The sequence below is a fragment of the Leuciscus leuciscus genome (genome assembly GCF_965113295.1).
Source record: "Leuciscus leuciscus genome assembly, chromosome: 11".
Taxonomy (NCBI): Eukaryota; Metazoa; Chordata; class Actinopteri; order Cypriniformes; family Leuciscidae; genus Leuciscus; species Leuciscus leuciscus.
In genome coordinates, this window is record NC_138735.1 from 23,852,784 (window position 1) to 23,877,287 (window position 24,504).

Sequence of the window (24,504 nt, forward strand, 5' to 3'; positions counted from 1 at the left end):
GAGATGATTGAGACAAAGGAGAAATCCAGCAGTAGAGATGTTTAAACCCTCTCCTGACACCTCTGAGGTAATTGGACAGGTATTTCGGATGTTGAAGGCCAGGTAAATGCTGTGTTGTGTGAGTGTGTTACGTGAGTGCCATTTGTGCAACCATTTTTCCATGGTTATTGGAAAAGGTAAAGGGTCCGACCTCTGAAAAGCAGTCTGATTTCCTCAATTGCTTCTGGGATCAACTCACTCCTGTTGAAGGGGTTAAAGAAGTGCTTCAGGCCCAAAACAGGCTGATTCTGTGTGAATACTGCGAACAACCTTTTAGCACTCTGGCTGGAAAGTCTGGCTCTACCGTTCTCCAGTCAGCTCTGTCATCAGCTGGGATTGGTTGGATTTTTTTCCTTCTCCAAAAATCAATGCTACAATGCCTAATGGCCAGGGTAAAAATGGCTGAAAAGACTTTAAAAAGTCTCTGCTGTGCAATTGGATGCTAAATCAATAGAGCGCTATAATCACTAGAACACTTCCATTCCTGTAGGTGAGATCGAGTTCTGCTAATGTGAAGAACCTTGTTTATTCTTGTATGTCAAAGGGCTCAGCCAGGTCATTTGCTTACCAACAGAAATGTGAACGTGGATATCCAAAGACAAATGTGTTGAAATACCTTAGAGGCTAACTGTTAGCCTAGGTTAGCATGTCATAGGGAAAATGACGGTTTGACATTGATGTATGTTGGCTGTTTAGCATCAGTAAGTCGAGCATCCACTTTAAGGTGAGCAAAGATCAAAGTCTAACTGTAAGAAACTGAGCTTCACTGATCACTAACGCCAACGTTTTTTTAGCGCCATTTTGGTCATCAATTTTCATGTTGTAAATGCTTTAAAGAGAATGCCTTATGATTATACTTCAAATGTAAGCTTAGTTGTAGTACTCGAGTCCGGTCTCGAGTCCGATTTCTGCTTTCTCTGCCTCGACTCTGTCTTGTGGCCTTCAAAGACTCGGTCTTGACTCGGACTCGACCCTTCAAAGACTCTGTCTTGACTCGGACTCGGCATAGGCGGTCTCGTCCCCAATCACTAGTCCACTAGAATACACACTAGAAAATTTTAATTTGCTCTGCATGTCCTAACTATGATTAAAAAAAGTCAGGGTGGGCTTAACATGTTGATGACAGAGCAGCACTGTTGAAGCAGTTTAGAAAAATAGGCAGAAGATGATGCATGTGGTAGGGATTTTTTTAATGATAGTAAAAGCATAGTCCATATTAAGACGTTAAGACTGCTCCTCTAAACAATTCCCAATCTAGCTTAGTCTGTAGGCCTAACTGTTGATTATTAACTGGGGTGATATTAAATCATGAATATGAAAACTGACATGTTTTTATGGTCTTGGTCTCGACTCCTAAAGACTTGGTCTCGACTCGGACTCGACCCTTCAAAGACTCGGTCTTGACTCGGACTCGGCATAGGCGGTCTCGTCCCCATCACTAGTAAGCTAGTCCATATTTTAGCCCATAGCTAGCCCATATTTGTCCATTTGAAGGCTAAGCACATGAAACATGCCTCTGAAGGTTGGCTATAGAGTTAAAAGTTTATTGAAAGAGATTGAGATGTTAATGTATTTTCAAGCACTCTTTGCTTTAGTTAGTATGAACCTTTAGCTGTGTGTGGATCAAACTTCACTCTTATATTCTCCTAGGAGTTCTACTATTTAAGTCTTGATTCACAATCAATGAAGGGAGCATTCTGAAATTATGTTGCCATGGAAACTAGTACATAAGCCTCTCTCCCTAGGTAATAGAAGACCCGGTTTCTGTGGGTTTGGCGACTGCATGACTGACCCTACCTTTTTTCTTCTTTTCTGAGTGGGTCCGCAATGCTGTTAAATTGAAAAGGGCACCTGAAGCGCTGGAAGAAGGGATGTCACTCTCGAATATACTATCTTTTCAAATATACAATATATAATAGATTGGTTTAGGTTTCACAAGTTTAAAACTTTCCACTTTCCACTTTCACTGTTAGTTTTTTTAAATAGTTTTCAAGTTTGATCTAGTTTAATATTTTTGTATTCTAAGGCTGCCAGATTTAATTTAATTTTAGCTAGCCTTGAACTTTAGTTTCAGTCAGGTTATCCTGTTTTCTTTTTTTTTTTCAGTTTATTTTTTATATCATTTAGTTTTCATTTGAACTTTCTCACCATAGTTAGGCGCTGTCCCTGATCCCTGATGTGATGGAGAAGGGTCTCTGTTGAGGTGGTGGGTTGATGTCTATTGATCTGCCTCATTCAATATGAACCAGAGACTGCAGACAGAATGAGAAATACACTAATAGCAACCATTCGTCCCCATGGACCAGGGCATTAAACACACTCTCCAAACATGTCTCTCATCCTCCGCCTCGCAGAAAAAAAAAAAAAAATACAAGCTCTCCGCTGTTCATTTTTCTCTCGCTCGCTTTCTCTTTCTCTTTATTCCCATGATGGTGCTGCTCTTTCTGTCTTTCTGTCTGAAGGTATCATATATAAAAGCTATTGATTATCTAGAGCCAAGGGGACACCAATCACACCAATGTAAATATTTGATAAGGGAGCCATTTTAGATCTCTGAGATGTTCCACTTTTCTCTGTCTTCTGCTCATGAGCAAAGGTATTCTTAATATGTTTTGTTTTACATTGATTATTTTCTTCGCCCATCAATAATTTGTGTTAACATTTTGTTGCCTGATGTCATTTCCTGATTTTTATGTTGTTTTCTGCAAGTTTGCTTTCATGACTTTGATTTTGTGGACATAACACTATCAAATACTAATAAATTAGATGTGAGAATTTCATCTTTAATGTATTTGTGAATAATTTAAAAAAAAGAATAGCATGGCTATACCAGCACCAAACCAGCATTAACCATCATGCAATCGCTTATGTTAAGATTTCATTATGGTAGACACCTTGCTGGAGGATTTTTTTCAGGCTTTAATGATCTCAGATTGACCAATTAATCTGGAACGTTTCAGCTCTCCACTCAGGGGCATTCTGCATCTTCTGGATCTCTCCTTCACAGCATTTCCATATCCTCTATCGTACTTTTGTTTTTTTGTGGTTAGCAGGCGTAGTTGAAATCTGCCTTGTTGCTGGCTGGCTATGAGACACTAGACCAGTTGGGTTCCACAAAAGGCCAGGCTTTCCAACGGCTTTCTGGTTTGGCATTGGGCACCGAGAGGTTGCAAAACCACAATACACACATGCTGTTTCATTTCAGGCCTCGTTCCAAACCTCCACAGGGACTTTACACCTCTTACCTCACACTGACCACCAGAGGTTACACGTTCAACAATTGTTCCTTCTGTAGGTCTTAGCTAAATACGCTGGAATCATGGGGGGTTTTTATACCCCATGCAGCAGAACTTCACCTAATAACCCTGAAAACTGTACATTTTAGCTCGGAATTATTTAGGTCAGTGAATACTCCCGGATTTGTGCCAGAATTCAGTAAGCCTGTTAGCATAAAGCTTTAGTTAGTACAGCAGTGTAACCATTTGGGAAAATGGCTTTTTTTGTGTGTATTTCCACATCTGTGTATCTTCTCCTTTTGTATTATGTACAGCAGAAAAACAGGAACTATGCAACGCTCTGAGCTCTGGCATTAAAAAACAATGATGGCTTTTAATGTATCTGTGGTCATGTGGATTATGACATCTCTGTAAATAAAAGGAGAACATTGTTAGATAACAAAACACAGTCAGTGTGACACTGATAAAGGAAGGATTTAGTCATTTCACACTATGGAAGATTGAAAGAAAAAAGCGACGTTTTCCTGTTAAGAGCAGTATTAATTCTGCTGGTCTCGACTGCCTCTCGGCAGATTGAAGTAAAAGCATTTAGAGCAAATTCTTGTTCCTTTAATCTCTCGGAAAGATCTCACGCTGAGAGGGTCTTATCTTTACTGAAGCATTACACAGTGTGTGTGTGTGTGTGTGTGTGTGTGTGTGTGTGTGTGTGTGTGTGTGTGTGTGTGTGTGTGTGTGTGTGTGTGTGTGTGTGTGTGTGTGTGTAGCCGTATGTGTGTGTGGTGGTGTCAATGGTGTTAGATTGAGATAGGTGGAGAAATCTTTGTCTTTGTCATTGTAGAAAGCCTACCTGTGGTACATAATGTTTTGTAGTTTTAATTTAGACCAAAAAATAGTCTTGGAAATATTAAATAGCAAGAAGAAACCATACTGGTCAGAAAGAAAACAGCATTTTGCATGGTTTTATATCACATTAAATGACTCTTCCGCTAAGGTTTTGACCCATTTGACCTTTTAAGCTTCATAACAGTGCAATAAACCACAGTTGATTGGTTGGTGGGGAACTGAAAGATGGTGATTCATTAATTTAGAGGGACAGCTGTCTTATTGATCATGAAACATCTCCGGCTATTAACTAAAGTTTAATGTGGTGGTAAATCAGAGCATCTGGTAATGGATTGAGGAGGTTGATGTGATTGACTGTAAATTATAAAGTGTGCAATGTAATGCATATTCTACTCATAATGATTATTAATGTGATTCTTGTGGCTCGTGCATTGCAATACTTAGCCCTACACACATTATATTGTAATGAAATATTATTAGGGTGAATTCAGGTAAAGTGGAACACTTTTTACTAGTGAGATAACTGGGAAAATATGTCCCAATTATCCCTAATTAACAATATAATACTGCTTCATCGCAACAGATATTAAATACAACACAATATAATATGTTACAACCATTTCAATATAATGTTTTATGCCACTTTTATTGATATTATGATAGTATCCTAAGGAAATGGAAGCAGGAAATGTTGCAAGTTAGAATCAAACATTTACCTTACCGGCTCTGATACAGGTGTAAATCCTATTTGAATAGTTTATTAAAAAATAGAGAAAGAAATGATCTTTTTTTTTTTTTGGGGGGATGGTGTATATAGGAATTACAGCATGACTTCTGTAATGAAATTTCCTTGGAGCCCAAGACATTTCTCAGTGTTTGAGTTATTAATTACAGCACAGGTTGAGTCACTTAGCGTGGTTAAATTTACAAGCAACGCTTCTGAAAACTACATCCACCTTTAACTGCCGTCACTCTACACTCCATTAGCACAGTCTAAAGTTCAGTATTAGTCACTCTGAAAAGAGAAATATGTTGGAGGCATTGTGCTGTGGCTGATAAGAACTGACATGTTTGGGATGTGTTAGCAGAAATATAGGGTTTGCTTTTAGTTCTAGGGGCAACATGGGAGTCTGGCACAGCATCCCTGAGGGGAAGTGCTCTGATGCACACACACACACACACACACACACACACACACACACACACACACACACACACACACACACACACACACACACACACACACACACACACACACACAGACTCACTCACTCAGCTCCAACTTAACCCAGCTTCCCCCTCACACACACACACACACACACGGCCGCCACGTGCCTCCAGTCAGGCTAATGCTGCAGTGGGATGTTAGATACGCCTCACTGAAGAAGGTGACGAGAGCTGAGGGGAAATCTCCCTCATAACCTCACAAAACTCCTCTCTTCACATTGCTTCTTCAATAGTACTCAAGTATAAGGTTTCATAAAATGTCATAATGTACCTTTAAGAATTTTTCAAGTATTCTATATGTAAATGACGTTTTAATTGATAGGCTATTATTTGATAGATAGATAGAAAATCATTTTTAAAATCTTTTTTCTTCTTCGACAGCATGTCGGTCAGGCTTTTACAAGGCCTCTGCCATGGATGCGTACTGCGTGAAGTGCCCTCCACACAGCTATTCCCACCAGGACAAAGCCTCCGAGTGTGTGTGTGAGAGAGGCTTCTACAGGGCGGAATCTGACCCTCGCTCCATGGCGTGCACAAGTAAGCTGAGGGTCTTTCTAAATGTTAACTAAATCAATCAATCAAACATCCAGTTTGTTGTTATTTTGATAACTGTACAGTTAATGTGTTTTACTTGTACATTCATAAGGACCCCCCTCGGCACCCGGCAACCCTATTTCAATGGTGAACGAGACTGCAGTCACTCTAGAATGGAGTCCTCCTCGTGACAGTGGTGGACGTGGAGATGTTACCTATAGTGTTCACTGCAGGAAGTGTTCGGGAGAAGCAGGGGCTGCAGGGGACAGTGAGAAGTGTGTTCCCTGCGGCAGTGGTCCACATTTCAACCCCAGGCAGTTTGGCTTGACGCACCCCAGGATTCTGGTCACAGAACTGCAGCCTCACACCAATTACACCTTCAGCATAGAAGCCCTGAACGGAGTGTCAGATCTCAGCCCCAGTCCACGTCAACTAGTGTCCGTCAACGTCACCACCAGTCAGACAGGTGAGATGTCACTGTTTCTTCAAGAAGGGGTTTTATATGTCATATGTTAGTTAGAGGATCAGACTCATTAGAAGCTTCTTCATTAGAAGCCTCTGAAGCCTCTGAGGTTTTCAAAACTGGTGTCCAGGAACCCTAATTCAGTTTTTTTGTTTTGTTTTTGGAAATAAGATTAATGGCAATTACTTTATTCTGTTGACTGTTGAGTTTTAACATTACATCATAGAAAGAACACAAATCTTTATATAGTTTTGTATATATATATATATATATATATATATATACACTCACCTAAAGGATTATTAGGAACACCTGTTCAATTTCTCATTAATGCAATTATCTAATCAACCAATCACATGGCAGGTGCTTCAATGCATTTAGGGTTGTGGTCCTGGTCAAGACAATCTCCTGAACTCCAAACTGAATGTCAGATTGGGAAAGAAAGGTGATTTAAGCAATTTTGAGCGTGGCATGGTTGTTGGTGCCAGATGGGCCGGTCTGAGTATTTCACAATCTGCTCAGTTACTGGGATTTTCACGCACAACCATTTCTAGGGTTTACAAAGAATGGTGTGAAAAGGGAAAAACAATGCGACAGTCCTGTGGGCGAAAATGCCTTGTTGATGCTAGAGGTCAGAGGAGAATGGGCCGACTGATTCAAGCTGATAGAAGAGCAACTTTGACTGAAATAACCACTCGTTACAACCGAGGTATGCAGCAAAGCATTTGTGAAGCCACAACACGCACAACCTTGAGGCGGATGGGCTACAACAGCAGAAGACCCCACCGGGTACCACTCATCTCCACAACAAATAGGAAAAAGAGGCTACAATTTGCACGAGCTCACCAAAATTGGACAGTTGAAGACTGGAAAAATGTTGCCTGGTCTGATGAGTCTCGATTTCTGTTGAGACATTCAGATGGTAGAGTCAGAATTTGGCGTAAACAGAATGAGAACATGGATCCATCATGTGGTGGTGGTGTAATGGTGTGGGGGATGTTTTCTTGGCACACTTTAGGCCCCTTAGTGCCAATTGGGCATCGTTTAAATTCCACGGCCTACCTGAGCATTGTTTCTGACCATGTCCATCCCTTTATGACCACCATGTACCCATCCTCTGATGGCTACTTCCAGCAGGATAATGCACCATGTCACAAAGCTCGAATCATTTCAAATTGGTTTCTTGAACATGACAATGAGTTCACTGTACTAAAATGGCCCCCACAGTCACCAGATCTCAACCGAATAGAGCATCTTTGGGATGTGGTGGAACGGGAGCTTCGTGCCCTGGATGTGCATCCCACAAATCTCCATCAACTGCAAGATGCTATCCTATCAATATGGGCCAACATTTCTAAAGAATGCTTTCAGCACCTTGTTGAATCAATGCCATGTAGAATTAAGGCAGTTCTGAAGGTGAGTGTGTGTGTGTATGTATATGTATGTGTATATATATATATATATATATATATATATATATATATATATATATATATATATATATATATATATATATATATATATATATATATATATAAATATATATGAAGAGTTCAGATGCAAAAGCCTCTAAGTGCCATCTGAAATTTCCTTCTAAAATGAGCATTTTTATCAAGCTCGTATATTTAAGTTCAGTAATTTCACTTTAATGATAATTAATAGGTAATTTTCATTGCCATTGAAGTGAAATAACTGAACATAAACATGCATGCTTGATAAAAATGCTAATTTTAGAAGGAAATTTCAGATGGCACTTAGAGGCTTTTGCATCTGAACTCTTCATATATATACTGTATATATATATATATAAGTATTGATATAATATCAATAACAATGCAATAAAAAATGTAAATGTGATAATTTATGAATGTATAAAATAATATTCTCATGGATAAATATAAATATAATATAAAACAGAAATGGAATATTATATGATATAAATGCTATTATATAATATCACACTTTATATTTTTCATTACAGTATAAATGAGTCCTTAATACATGAACATTTAAAGCTATCTTTATGTTTTATGAAGGGATTCCTTGCAAGAAAATGGTTATATTTTGGGGTCCTTTGCAAAATTTTAAACCGTTGTTCTAAATGTAATGAACACATAATTATAATTTTTTTGGCCTTTTAATTTGATTCATACAAAAAATATTCTGTGATGTAGATTTATTTAACTGTCTGTCAGAAGAGTCATGGATATGTAGTCCTTCAACAGCTTTAAATGTCCTCAGTTACACATTTTTAAATCTTAAAACTCTGCAGCTTTAGTAAAAATGTGTCTCTTGCTTACTACTTTTGAATGTTATACTGGTATGCTGTGTTTCAATGGGTCCTCTTATATCTCGCCTGACCTTTAAACCCACACTCTGTGTGCGGCTCGAAGCCCGTCATTGGTTGAGAGGAGAGACGAGCTCTCCTGATCCTGTGGTTAAGTATGATTCAGCCCCTTAGAGAACAAGAGCGAGAGAGAGATAGACAGGAGCGAGAGGCAGCGTAATGAGAAGCCTGAGAGGAGAGTCACCCTGGATGCCCAGATCAACAGCCCTTCGCTCTTATGAGAGCTGACATGCCTGTAACCGTGGAAACGCCACTGTGGGAGGGGAGGGATTGAGGTATACGTAACTGTGATTGGTTTATATTTCGAGTACTTGCCCTCTGGTCCACACCGCTTGAAATATTCAAGAGACAATCCGCCGTGCGTCGAGAGGAGGCTTCTGGGATGATGTAGTGCCTGTATTTGCATGTTTTGCATGATGCGGATATCGACTGATGTTTCAGGGCACATCTTTCATCGGCAGGTGTGCGAGTGATGGCAAACAGAATATTTATAAATGCAAATTGTAAGGAAACATAGAATGACGAAAACATCAAACAAAGCTGACAGATTTATGACTTCATAAGAACTGAATGCAAAGTGTTGTTATGCTACACATATGAAGATATAGTGCAAGTTAGTTGATGCAGAAAGTAGTTATTAATCTCCTCTATTGACAATTGACCCTATTATTTTCTTAATAAAATGTGACCCTGGACCACAAAACCAGTCACATGGGTCACAATTTTGAAATTGAGATTTAAACATCATCTGAAAGCTGAACAAATAAGCTTTCCATTGATGTATGGTTTGTTAGGATATGACAATATTTTGCCGGGATACACCTATTTGAACATCTGGAATCTGAGGGTGCAAAAAAATCGAAACATTGAGAAAATCGCCTTTAAAGCAGCACTCAGTAGCTTCGGGATTTCTTCGCTGTATTCTCGCTTTTTGCTCGAGGGTTTCTTTCTAGAGCTCCCCCCACAGCTTCGGAATAGATATTTGACAACACTGTTGTAAAAACTCGTTGGTGATTCTCAGACACCAGAGGCTATAGATCAACGACATCAAAGCAGATGGGACATTCTTTAAAACGTCTTCTTCATTCGGGTTCGGACAGCGTGAGGGAGCGCAATAATGACAGCATTTTAGCAGATTTCTTTTGGCCGTAAAGCAATTGTTTACATCGCGAGACCTGATATCACGCAAGACTTCCTGACGCAGCGGCCGGCGGCCCGCCGGCTCAAAGTTGCAAGTGCGTATTTTCCGCTCACGGGCACCAGGGGGGTGCGAAACGACCACCATTCAACCCAAAATAAGTAATATAACCATTCCAATGACTCCGAAGCTGTTCAGTTAAGGTAAAAAAAGTTACTTAGTTCACCTTTAAAGTTGTCCATTTATGTTGGCGATTGTGCTGCATTCACTCATAAAAATAAATGTTTTATATATTTACGGTAGGAAATTTACAAAATATCTTCATGGAACATGATCTTTACTTAATATCCTAATGATTTTTGGCATAAAAGAAAAATCTATAATTTTGACCCATACAATGTATTGTTGGCTATTGCCACAAATATACCTGTGCGACATGTGACTGGTTTTGTGATCCAGGGTCACAGATGTGAAATTTGCACTGTTTACACTACCATTCAAAAGTTCGAAAGAGTGTCAAGTTTTTTTAATTTTAACATTAAATTGGTCAACAGTAACAGTAAAGACATTAATAATGTTACCAAAAAAAATCTATTTTAAACGAATGCTGTTCTTTTTTACTTTTTATTCATCAAATAACCCTGAAAATGCATCACAGTTTCCTCAAAAATATTAAGCAGCACAACTCTTTGCCACATTGATAATAATAAGAAATATTTCTTGATCACATTCTAGCTCTTCATACCATGTATGAGTGCTATGCTTTTTAAAAGACTATTTAAGATCTGTGCCACCCCTTTCATTCGAATTCATATAAATCAGTTCATTTATTTCAGATTGATGTGTTTACATGATGGTCAGATCATATGTGACCCTGGACCACAAAACCAGTCACATGGGTCAATTTTATGAAATTGAGATTTATACATAACATGAAAGCTGAATAAATAAGCTTTCCATTGATGTATGGTTTGTTAGAATAGGACAATATTTGGTTGAGATACAACTATTTGAAAATCTGGAATCTGAGGGTGCAAAAAAAATCTAAACATTGAAAAAAATCTCCTTTAAAGTTATCCATTTATGTTCACGATTGTGCTGCACTTACTCACAAAAATAAATGTTTTATATATTTACGGTAGGAAATGTACAAAATATCTTCATGGAACATGATCTTTACTTAATATCCTAATGATTTTTGGCATAAAAGAAAAATCGATAATTTTGACTATTGCCACAAATATACCCGTGCGACTTGTGACTGGTTTTGTAGTCCAGGGTCACATATTGTCTATTATATACAAATGTTTTTTTTTGTCCTGTTTTTAACTCACCTGCTACATCTTCTCCTGTGATATTTTGAGACACCTTTCTTTTCACTTACTCTGAACTGAAGCGCGTTTGTTCTTTATCTGTGAACCAAACACATGCTGAGATATGAGCGTAGCTGTTTGTTTATCAGCTTTAGAGTGTTTGTGTGTGTATGGCAGTTAGCGCACTGTGTCAGCGCTGCGTGGCGGATCAGAATAGTGTATGCAGAGTTAAGACTCACACAGCTCATTAAAGATCGAAACGTCAGCTCCTTCATTCATCTCTGGCTGCCGGGGCCCAAAACGGGAGGCCCTCGTTTGTACTCCCGATCTGACAGCATCATTAGCACCTCTGTCTCTCTCTCCGCTCAGGCCGGCTCTCGAACGCTGCTGTTGTGTGAATAGACGGGTCTGAGGTGCTCTGGCTGCGTGCCAGCTATGTAGTACGGGTGAAAATGACTCACTACACACGCAGAATAATTTATCACTCCCGAAAAAGACAAGAAGCGCTCCGCCAGCCCTCTCATACTCTTTAATTAGAAATGTAATTAATCCTCCTCTTTTACATGGAAATCAATCTCAATTCATCTCTCTCTCTTTCTTTTTCAGTGAGCGTCATCTTAAAGGAAAGGAAGGGCACGGACAGTGTAACGCTGGCATGGCAGGGTCCAGAACCTGCCGACGGGACCGTGGTGGAATATGAAGTCACCTATTATGAAAAGGTTAGAGGCTTTGGTCTTTCTTCAACACACTCAAATCTCCATGACCTTTTGGCCCTATGTGAGTTCTCCTTGCACTGATTGGACATATGGCAGCTCACTTTTATCGTACCCAGGGGAGAGACTGTAATGTTAACACAGACATGCTTCATTCGGTCCCAATTAACATTCATAGATGTCCCGTCTGCCAAAAACCTTCAAGGTTGTCACATTTTAGAGTTGATGGCATTATTGTCCTGAACAAATCACCTAGGCTTTGTTCAGACAGGCAGCCAAAATCCTTTTTTTTTTTCAGTATCCAATTCAAATCTGTTTAGATTTGTAGTATGAACAGCAAAAAAAAAAACATGGAATCTTATATATTTACAAATCCAAATGCAATTATGTTTGAAATCGAATTAAAACCTCATCCAGATGTGGTTTAAAATCCGATTAAACATTTTTTTTTTTTTTTTTTTTGTCTCATTCTGAATGGTTTAATCTGATTCATTTTTTTTTTTTTTTTGTCATTTGAGATGTGATTATTATGTAATGTCATAAAGTGTACAATACTGTATGTGACATTTACTATCATAGTAAGGAAAAAATCCAAGTACTAATTTAATGGTCTATAACAAATAAATAAATAATTTATATGTTTAAATATAAGCAGACATTAGATTATAAGCAAATATATATTTAAGAATATACATAGATATTTTTTATATATATTGTTTATATAATAATCTTTTATATAAATTAAATATATATTTTTATATATTTTATTAAAATATTTTTTTTATTAAAATACTATTGTGTTTTATTAAATTCAGAAATGAATCTAAAATCTTGAATCAATTAGTTTAAATGGCAAAAAGGTAAATTTAGGCATCACAATATTATAACGTACCATATTAAAATTACATATTCATTTTGAGATTTGCTAAAGATTACATTTATTTCTCTTTTTAAATATAGCAGAAATGAGCATACACAAAATATCTCTATTATTGGCCAATATGTGTCGCGTATCTCTAGTGTGAACTGCTTTCTACAGTAACATTTCTATACACAGGGTAAGTGATTTGGCACAGTTAGTTGTTTAGATCCCTCGCCGACACCCTCCTGTACCGCAGTATTTGGCTGTGTGGCATGAAGACAGGGTGATGGGTAATTATTATGATTTATTCAGGTGATTATGGGCTATGTGGCTTTTAGATGGAGCGCACAGATGGACAGGCTTGCCTGCCGCTGTGTCCGCGATCCGTTTGATGCCGCCTGTTTGGCCCATCTTAGATTTAATAGCACCACAGGAAATATGGCAGTCCCTCTCTCGCAGGGTGTGGCGTTCCTGTCTGGAACGTTAGATTTCCCTAAGCGAGACGCCATGTGCCACTTTAGTGAAAGGCTTACATGAAGGAAGATGAATGGATATCGATAAGCTGTGAAATATTAACATGAGCACACTGTATGGAATTCTCCTTAGGATTGGACAATGAGAATTGGACAATGAGGCGTCAGTAGGATTGATGTCATTTATCTGGAGAAATTCCAGTTACTGGAAACCGAAAAGCTGTTAGGCCCCTAAAAAATGTGCAGAAATCTGCGGTTTCTTTTCAGTTCAATCCGTCTACATGAAAAGCATTGTGTTAGCTGTTGGCAGGAGGTGCTTGAATGAGCACTAAATTCCATCTGAGCTAATTGCTAATTGGCAATTGACTGATTTGAATCTGATCTGCATGTTTTGTTCTCTTGTTCTTCGTTTGTTTCCGTGAACGTGAGTCGATCCATTACGGATTGATTCGACAAAGTTCACGCAGCCTCCTGGGGGTTTGCAGGACAGGAAGGGATTCAGGTATCAGTGTGATGGATCGAGACATCCGTCTTCATAGAATGCTGCCTTGTTCATTTATCATTCCATTCTTTCCCACTATAGAACCAGCAGGATCAGAACTACACGGTCCTGAAGACCAAATCCAACAGCATGACGGTGGACGGACTCAAGCCGGGAACCACGTACATCTTCCGGGTTCGAGCCCGTACGGATGGTGCCTATGGGAACTACAGGGGAGAGATTGAGTTGGAGACAAGCCATGAAGGTGAGTGGAAAACCATCTTTCATAAACCAACCAGAAATATTGAACTTTTTTTAAGATCTCTTGCATCCAACAGTGATGTGAATCCATTTGGAAGATGCTGGTGATTAGCCACAATATTGTCCTCTAGTCTCTACTGAAAAATCTGACCCTAATATTCTTCTCATTATGAAATGGACATTTCTGATCCTGTACGCTGATTGATCGACACCGTCCATGCCAAATTGAACAATATAATTTCATTCAACAAAGCGGTTGTACTCCATATCACTGTAGAGCTGAAATTATTTACATGTCGCAGAAAATATCCATTAGCGAATATTGTTGAAATGGTTAATTCACAAAAAAAAATGAAAATGCTTTAATTATAGGTAACATGTGGGTAACATGTCGTTCTAAACCCGTAAGACTTTCATTTTCGGAACAAAAATGAATATATTTCTGTCCCTTCATTGACAGCTACGCAACTGACACTTTGATGCTTCAAAAAGTTCATAATTCATGGATTAGTTTTATGATTTCTTTCTTTTGCGGTTTAGTCAACATTTTCTGAACAGACTCGATCGCTTTATATGATGAATAGATTGAATTTAGGCTTTTATTCACATATAAACATTGATCAGTGAACATAAACAGAAGCTCAACCGAACCTGCTTGATGCGAAAGAACAAATCTCATTGGTTCTTGCGGAAGCTCAAACGTGAATGAATCTCATTGGTTCTTGCAGAAGCTCAAACTTGAATGAATCTCATTGGTTCTTGCGGAAGCTCAAACTTGAGTGAATCTCATTGGTTCTTGCGGAAGCTCAAACTTGAATGAATCTCATTGGTTCTTGCGGAAGCTCAAACGTGCCTCGTAACACACAATAATTAATCTCATTGCGGCCAATCTCGTAGCAGCCAATGGAGGGACTGAAAGCTCTCAGATTTCATAAAAAATATATTAATTTGTGTTCCGAAGATGAATGAAAATCTTGCGGGTTTGGAACGACATGAGGGTGAGTAAATTATGACAAAATGTACATTTTGGGGTTAACTAACCCTAGTGATGACGTAATCAAATTTTGTGTGCTTAATATTTCAATATATTTAAAGTCAATAATATTTTAAGTCAATATTTGATCAAATCCATTAGACACATCAATTGAACTCAAAAGCATTTTGTCAAAAATTGCCTTGTTGCTAGCTTACAGTTAGGCTACATTACTTGATGTAAGAATTGTTTATTGTGTGTATTATTAATAAACATAATTATTTGTTGAGCATTTGCATTTTAATTAGATTTTGATATTTTGTAAAATAATAAGCCACTCAAGGCTGTGCATTACAATTTTACCACAGTTAAGTGGGGTTTATGCACATTGCTTTTGTGGCTTATTGCTTTATTAAATCCCATTCACAATGTCCTTGATTTTAGATCCCTCTATTCTGTTTCTGACTGTGCTAGTGCCACCAAACCCTTCATTTCTCATTCAAAGCAGAATATTTTCAAATTTTCAAGGACATTCTGGGAAAGGACTTTGCTTTGGCCAAACTCTTACCTGTGTCACACCCGTGTATTTCTCCATCACATGCCGCTGATTGAATTTCCGATCCGCCGCGCGCGTAGAAAGAGGCTGTGAAATATTCATACATGTGAACACGTTCAATTAGTCCCCTGAGATAGACGAGGCTCCTCACGCGCTGCAGTTTGCTCTCTCGCTGCGGTGTTTGAAGTCTGAGCATGTAGATTTTCTGTCAATGTTCCTCTGAAGTGTGAGAAGCTTTAGCTCAAAGTAGGCAGATGCCCCGCTGTGTTTGTCTCATAGTTTGTGTACCATATGGTACCCGCCACCATTCAGTGCACATAATTAGAGGGAGACGCTTTCTTAAATCTTTTTATTTTAACATTATCTGCAGAAATTCAGCTTATTTAACATCGGTTCTTTTTGTTTTTCCACTAAAATATTAATAATAATTTTTTCATTGAGATAACACACGTTAACTCTTTTCCCACCAGCTTCATAAAAAAAAGAAGAAATTTGCCAGCACTTTTGATAATTTTTACAAAAATGTCATGACCCTTAGAATATTTTGTTGCATGAATATCTGAACATGCATCTGAAAAAATCATGAGCCTCTAAAAAAAAGTTTTATTCTAGCTTAATGCATTCTTTTTTTATCAACACTTCTTGAATGTGGGTAAGTTTAATTAAAAAAAGCAACATTTTTAACAAAAAGCTGAGAAAAAAAGATTTTTTTCCCCCAAAGATCACAGTTTTATCTTTTGTTTTTGCTCCTTTTTTGCCTGTGTTTTGATCCAGGGATTCTCTACTCTTTCAGAAGATGCGTAATAGCGCCCCCTACCGTATAACAGTGACAACAGGAAAAACCAGAAAATTCTGTCAATGGCGGGGAAAGAGTTAATGATGTCAGAATAGTTGAACATTTTTATGAAATTTGCCATGGTGTCAATAAAGAAGCTTTAAAGGGATAGTTCACTTTGAAATTAATTTTTGGTATGTTTTAGCTTACCTCAAGGGCATCCAAGATGTAGGTGTCTTTTTTTCCGCAGTAGTTTCAATTTTGATATTTTTAGGTCAAACCGTTCTTGTCTGTCAGTCATATAATGCAGGTCTATGGTCATTATCTCAAAGAGCATGCACAGAGTCCAAATTAAAACAATTCCCCGTCGTCCAAATTAAACAATTCCCCATCGTAAGTACACATTGATGGCCTAAGACACGAAACGAGCGGTTTGTGTGAGAAAACGAACAGTATTTATATCGTTTTTACCTCTTGAACACAGCTGTGTCCAAGTGATCTGATCTGACGTGTACGCAGACTGGTGCATAGATATATACACTAGATGTCGCCTTAAAGACATTCGTTCCAATGAACTGCCGTAGACAAGGCGACATCTAGTGTGTATATATCTATGCACCAGTCTGCGTACACGTCAGATCAGAACATTTGGACGCGGCTGTGTTCAAGAGGTAAAAACGATATAAATACTGTTCGTTTTCTCACACAAACCGCTCGTTTCGTGTCTTAGGCCATCAATGTGTACTTACGATGGGGAATTGTTTAATTTGGACGACGGGGAATTGTTTTTATTATTATTGTTGAAAGAAATGGTGACCACCAGCACCTAAAATATACTTTCCTTTATACATTTATATACATTTTAACCTAAAATCTTGTTAAACACAGATACATTGATTCAACAACTATGAAAATAACTATGGATATTATGCCAGAACTGTGCTAAATTGAAAAACTGAAGATAATATCTGCTTTAATGTGGGGTTCTCTCTCTTCCTCTTAGATATGCTGGCGGTGGGAGATCCCAACCAGCAAACCATACTGGCCATCTCAGTGGCTGGAGGTGCAGTGCTTCTGGTCTTGCTGGTGGCCTGCTTTGTTGTGAGCGGACGGTAAGAGCAATTTACTATTTTTCTTGAAACATTCTCATCTTATAGATTTGGACTGCACCATTTTCTTTATAAATATCCAGACCCAAAGTATGGAATCTGGCTAGTAGATGAAATCTGATGAAAAAGCGGTTAATTGGCGACTTCTTCTACTTTGGCAGACTTGGATAAATCAGTGCTTATCTGGGTTCTTTAGCTGTCAACAAATCCATACGAAGGATGAAGAAACCATATTTCATTTAATCAGAGAGGAACTGTAAATATAGAAAGACAGAATCGAGCAAATGAGATGTTTTTGTGCGTCTGTCTCTGTGTGTATGCCTTTGTATCTGTGCATGTGTGCATTTACACAAAATCAAAAGGACACAAAATTGTTTAGCCCTCTGATTGCGTAGCGTGATCTGTAGAGATGAAAGCAAACACTTGAGAGAACAATTGAAGAGACAGACATGAGGGAGAAAAGCAAGAGTAGAGGCGCTGTTCGGCTGAGAGTGAGGGAGCTAATGAAATGGAAATGAAAGGGATGGGTGGATCAGAGGAGACGAGGAACAGAAAGCAGAAAATAAACCGCTCTTGATGACATGAAATGGTCAGAATGAGTCATGATCTTTGTGTAGATGTTTGCCCTTTTTGGTCTTCCTGTAGGTTGTCTCAGTACAACAGCAAAAACGAAAATGCTATTATTAATTATATATTGTAAATAATATAAATAATTATAATTATTGAAGTATATTATATTTATTTTTAACTTTTTTATTTTAAATGAATTTTTATGGTAACACTTAACTTAAAACCTTTATGTATAATGCATTATAAGGGTATTCATAATGTACATTGTTGTAATGCACATCTTTTCATAAAGAATTGTAACCAAAGTTAAAATGTTATAATATTTGCATATTGAGTCCTTTCATGAGACCATAAAATGCATTGTAAGGTGCATTACAAGGCATAATTAATGCATTTAGAATACGTTTATAATGCATAATATATGTAATATGTATAAGGCTTTAAGTAAAGTGTTACAGTTTTTATTGTTTATATATACACTTTTATTTTATATATAAGTATTTATATAATATAATGTCATTTAAAAAACAAAAAGAGGAATATTGTTTACCAACATATATATAGTTAAATTAGTTTTCCTGTCTGTTTCTAAAACACGAAATGATACAAGGACAATATGCAGCTACACTGTACCAAATTTATTCTGTACTACCAATACTACAGAAAGACTGGCATCATTTCAGCTTTTTTTTATTATTATTATTGACCGGTAATCACATCCCTATTTCAAAGACTGATTTAATAGGGATTTTTTGTTGGATGATATATGATCCAGTATGTTGTAACACAGAATGAGATTTCCGTCTGCTTTGCAATTTGTAACCCATAATGCACTGTGACAGAACGGTCCCGTAGGATGTGTTATGTCGGCCAAGTTTACGCCTGCAAGCCAAAACCTTGGTGCTGCCACCTCTTGTTCATGGTTTCCAAAACCCCCCCATCTCAATGCATTTGTGACTGCTTGTGGGAAGACCCTCGTGGAAGCAATAAAAACAGTTTTGATGCTGATCTTGAATGACGTGCTTCTAGTGTGGTGTGGTGGCCAATGAATCGTAATGGTGAGTGAAGCTAAACTCTCTAATTGCATTCAGTCCCTTTGGCATTGGATTATACTGTGCTATATATACTGGACTTAACAAGGTATTCGTTTCACAGTGCCATCGGTTCTTTTAACTGCTTTCAGAACCTCAGCTGAGCTTTTTCCATTAATGACAGTTTGAGGTCATTGATTTCTGATTCTCTTGCTGAGCTGAAAACAAAACATATTTTGCCTCTAGTGGGAATCTTAAGCAAGATGTTATGGTTTCAAATGCCTAGATTTAGTAGGGTCATGGGAGAATCTGAAGAGATCTTTTTTTCTTTTTTCCACAAATTTACACTTGTGATTTCCAGGCTTAGAAATGTGGAAATCATTCAAGAAAAGTGAAAGTGAAATTCTATTCAGCATTTCTAGTTCTAGTGTAGCCTTTTTTAAAACATACTCTAGAATTTGTTATTTGTTCATGCAACTTTTTGTGTTACCGTAATGATTTAAAATGAATCATCTGTATCTTGTAATTATAAAAAACTTAAACTCGTAGAAATGCTTTGTTTAGAAGCAATGGGAACTCTGGCCCGTGTGTTTGCACAACAAAGTTTAGGTTGGTCAGAGAAATATGAAGAGTTCATGCATGTTTTGTGTGTTCAACTTTGTTTTTGGACCGAATTTGTCTGGCAGTGATTTGAAGTTGGACGGTGTTCTAGTGCTTGAAGGAAAAAACAGCTCTGATTGGCTGGTGATGATGCTGGCAGATGGTCTTCCTTTGTCTTTCATTCCCCCTCTATTTTCCCGCTTATATCCAGAAAAGCAATTAAAAATGGTGGACACACTTTAAAGACTTTAAAGATCCTCATGCTTGTGTCTGTGGAACATTTCAGCACAATGACAGATGCCGCAGTATATCTAGCAGGTGCCTACTAGCCAAATACGTGCACATTTGCAAGCCTGAGGAAAATAAGCCATGAAAATAAGCTGAAACCTTCAGGCTTCTGATATTAAAGCAGTTCCCTTGACTTCCTGTTGGACTGTCACCAAGCAATTCGCTAATGCTCATGTTGCTTGAAATTATTGCAGCTTAATGATGAAATCAAGAAGCCACACAACTGTTTTCTGCTGGAATTATGAAATCATTGGTTATTATTGGCTTTATTGCATTTAAAGTGGTTATGTGTTTTCCCCTTGTCTCTCTTACTCAAATCACATTAAGATTTGGCAGATTTGTAGTGTGCTAAAGCATGCAATTGCTTACATAACATTATGCAAATTTTATATTACATAACAAAATAAATGCACACTATTTAACACATGCTATTTGATGGTTGAATATTCTATGGGACTCTTATAAAATGTAATGGCAGAGTAAATGATAAAATTCTATCAAATTACATCCACAAAATGATCCAATTCCGGCTGGAAACATCATTACAAAAAAAAAAAAATGGTGCACAGGTGGGGCGTTTCTCTGGGCTGGATTTGGCTAGTTTTGAAAGGGTCTCAAACCATCAATGAGATACAACATTTTGGTGTGTGAAATCATTTTGCAACCATTGCGACAAAGGAGCTGAAAACAGAAAAACACAATCGGAAAGAGGTTTCACACTGAGAGGTTTCAGGGCTACATTTCCCTCTGTGTAGTGAAACCCACAGTGTGGTGTAATTGTGAATGAAATCTACTTCCCGTGAATGTCATCAATGTACAAACCTGAGTGAATGTACTGTAGGCTGTTTGAGTAGTGTAGATCGTGCTTTCAAAGCACAGCCGAGGGCTTAATGGGTCTTGTTCGGTTGATTTAGTGCAGACATTACCTGTATCTCGCCCTTGGGTTTGATACCGTACCGTGACTGTTTAGTCAGTCCATTTGCATGTGGGTTAACAGAAATATAGCAACACATCCAAGTACAAACACAAAATGGAATAACTGTGCCATTCCGTAATGGTTGCATAAGCGTGTAAGAGCGTTTTTTTTCCCAAACAGTTCCATCTGGCTATTCCAACGCCTTTCCGAGCAGAAATCGCTGTCCCTGTAGCCCCTGAGCACATCATGACTCGCTCACTCTCAGCATGCTGCATCACTTAGTATTTCATTTCCATTCGTTTGATGGCAGGCCAGCTGTAGATGTGCCTGGACGCATCAGCGGAACATTCCGGAATATTGAGGTGGATGATATGTTTGATGCATGTGCAATGGATGGAGATGAGACTAGGATGTGCCATCAATCAGCTCGATTTTCTTCTGGATTTCAATTAGCGTAATGAACCCTTCTCAACTGAGGGAGTCAGTGTTTTTAAAACGCCTGTCAGAGGAGCTAAGAATTTATGACTGTCCATTTCCTCCAAACACACAATCATTTCCTCTTTTTATCATTAGCTTGATTGTAAATCTTTTTTTCTTTTTTTTTCTCAGGTAGGAGAAAGGTTTACTGAGATGTCTCTAGGCATCACTTTGTCATTTTTTGTGACATTAGTTTAAACATTAGTTTACAACATTTGTAAACAAAGGAATTTCCGTTCGTAATCAGTCTTATTGCTGTGTAAGTTAATAATAAACTCATGATTCCTCTTTAGATCACTTTATATGCTGTACCTCTTTACCAGTATCACCCGGTCTCATTTTGCCAATATGCCTCTGATGAAGTGGGACAAAGGAAAATATTACAGATTATTTTAAATGGCTTTCTATATTTTCTGATACACATTGCACCATAAATGATCACATGTAGCATTTAACATTTAATATAACATTTAACAGTGAACCTTTACTTTTTTTATTACCTTTAGTTTTACGTCAAGATAAATTTTTTTCATTACCATTTTCTTCAAGTAGTTTGAATTGAGAACGCCATGCCCCTCCGTGTGAAATCGTCAGCTTTATCACCTCTATTTGCATATATTAGGAGGAATTCCAGTAGTATATCCACTTGTTTTGTCATTAGTTCTTCATTCTATAGTAATATATATATATATATATAGTAATAAGATAATAAGATAATACTATGTCCTTCATCACTTATCGGGATGGTTTTATTAAATAATAGCAGATATAATTAAACTGTTTATTGGTAATGTAATTTGTATTGGTCTGTTCGGTTTGTATTCATATGTGTCAACAAAAGGCTTGGGAAAATTTTAACTTCTGGAGAGAAATCATTGATATTCTATGATTTTGACAGCAAACGTCAGGGCTCACGTATGCTTTAACTTTGTCTATAGTGTTTCTAGATAAAATGCATGCTTCGGTGAACCATGCCAAATTAGAACTTTCCTTTTTGGAGAACAGGCACATGGCAACATGCAAGGGCATCAGTTGAATTTTGTTCTGTTGTGCATGCCACCCTGCTGGGATATATTGTCCATGCCAGTAGCTTGGCATGTCCTTGTGGCAATTGAAAGCTGGAGCTCGCCTGCCTTCCACTGCATGCTGAACAGACCTCAAGACCCAGCTGGAAGCTGCTCTACCTCATTAGCTCAATGCACTGGAGTATCATTATGTAATGAACTAGTTTGAGGGTCAGAGGAGAGAGTTACCACATTAAGACGACCGTGTTTTATGCTCGTACACTGTAAATTCCGAGTCCCAATGTTCTGTCCCAAGTCAAGCATCACTCTTTGAATGTTTTTCATGGCTTTAGGGTAATCCAAATGTTTGGCAATCCAAATATAGCATATGACAGCCCAAACAAAAGGCAAATTGCTTGAGGTAGGTTCTGGAGATTGTCCATTACAATTCTTCCTTCAATAATGATGGCAGGAGATACTGGGTCAAGGTAGAGAAGGTTTGGCGAGAGGATACATCTTCATCTATGACAGTCAGTGCCCAGACCTCCTCAACATCAGACACCTGTATAAAAATCAAACAATAACAATATTACAACAGGGAAATGTGGATAGACATGATCAGTTGTCACAGTGTTATCATTTCCATGAAGGGTTAGTTCACCCCCCCACCCCCCCCCCCCCCAAAAAAATTTTTTTCATTAATTACTCTCCCTCATGACTTTTGTTCATCTTCATTACACAAATGAAGATTTTTTTTTTTTTTTTTTTATCTATAGAAAAACAAATCTTTCTTTCTTTTTCTTTCCTTGTATTCTCAGGGAGGTAGATTTGAGGTATCATTAATGCATGTAACTTAAACGCGATAAGACGAGTTGCATGCCAACCTTTAATACTTTAGGTTTGAATTACTATGAGCAATAATATTGTTTTGACAAGCACCAAATATGTCCATTTCCTCTTTCTCTCTATTACATATTTCTCTTAATGCTTATGGCAAACTATCTGAGTCAGCTCTCACTCCTAGTTCCCTCAAGCAGGCCAGACAGTTTAAGAATCCCTCTAATTTTGCACCAGTCTCCACATGGTCTTAATGTCCCTCTCTCAGTCTCAAAGGCACAGAGAAGGATGGGAGCCCTGTCAGCATATACAAAGCTGCACCGCTTCACTGTCACCTGCAGATACAAGCTTCACACTGTGAGAGCGGGAGAAAGACAAAAAAGAGGAAGAAGAAAGGAAAAAGAAACTGGGTCATAGACAAAAGGGCTTCCAGCGGTGTAGGGCTGCAAAACATCTTTATCACCGCACAAAAGGGATTTGAGGAATGCTTCAGAGTTGAAAAATGCGTTAATTGCAGAGTCCTAGACACTAGTCTGTCACTTTTTTCCCCCCTTTTTATACATCGTTATAACAGAATATGTAAATAGTGCATATTACATTTAAATGAGCGACAAGAAGGTTGAAGGGTGGGATCACGCTTCACTTTAGAATCTCCTGGATGTCCCGCTGCGGCGCTGGAAGTGTTTCATCAGCGTGTTGAGCGGCGCTGCAGCAGGTGCAAGGGGGAGGAATCCGTCTGCGGGACCTCGAGGGATGGCGGGGCAGGTTAGAGAGCAAGTGGGGTCGGTTTCGGGAGAGTCGATTTACTCCCTGATTACCACATGCTTCGGTCGGGCGGCCCACCTCCGCGAACCCCTCCAGCCCTGCAAACATGTTTCGTTTAATAGACTGTGTTTTGCACATGGGACGGATAAAGATCGAAGGGGTTGAGGGGGTTGTACCTGTGCACAGATGCACACTAGGCCCCGAGCATTTATTTTGGGGGGGGGTATGTATGTGTGGCTGATGAACAGGTGGGGTCTCTCTTGAGACCCCAAGTCTCATTAAAAGCAGCAGAGAGGAAACGACACACATGTACCTCTGAACCCCCCACCAGACGGGGATGTACAACAGCTGAAAGGGAAAGATTTACCCCCTGCAGCTCCACAGGGAGATGCAACATTCCGGATTAGAGGAGGCATGAATGAACCCAGCGGTCTTCCCATTATGTAATAGACCCCTAGGTCTGCTCTTGCCCCAACCCTGGCCTTAGGCCCCGATGCCTTGACTGCTCTGGGGCAGCTGAGCACGCTCTGGCTCTTGAAAGAGGGGGACTCCTGTATTGATTTGAATTGTTAACTGGGCATAAAATCAATACCAGAACCAAAATACTGATCACATGATCGTTTCCTGGCAGCTGCTATGGGAGTATTACTAGCGGTTTGATTGCAGAGTTTTG

The 24,504-nt window shown here is 38.5% G+C and overlaps 2 protein-coding genes across 2 annotated transcripts in view; one reads left to right on the forward strand and one right to left on the reverse strand.

Annotated features, from left to right (window-relative positions):
* Window positions 1-24,504, reverse strand: part of LOC309509691 (eotaxin-like) — a 243,725-nt gene that overhangs the window by 111,017 nt on the left and 108,204 nt on the right. The window lies entirely within an intron of this gene.
* The window catches only part of ek1 (eph-like kinase 1), a 63,652-nt gene that overhangs the window by 20,578 nt on the left and 18,570 nt on the right, over window positions 1-24,504 (forward strand). The window contains exons 4-8 of the mRNA XM_082184438.1: window positions 5,727-5,882; window positions 5,992-6,345; window positions 11,747-11,859; window positions 13,772-13,934; window positions 17,238-17,346. Coding sequence (XP_082040564.1) covers window positions 5,727-5,882; window positions 5,992-6,345; window positions 11,747-11,859; window positions 13,772-13,934; window positions 17,238-17,346 — 895 coding nt within the window. The remainder of the gene's footprint in view (window positions 1-5,726; window positions 5,883-5,991; window positions 6,346-11,746; window positions 11,860-13,771; window positions 13,935-17,237; window positions 17,347-24,504) is intronic.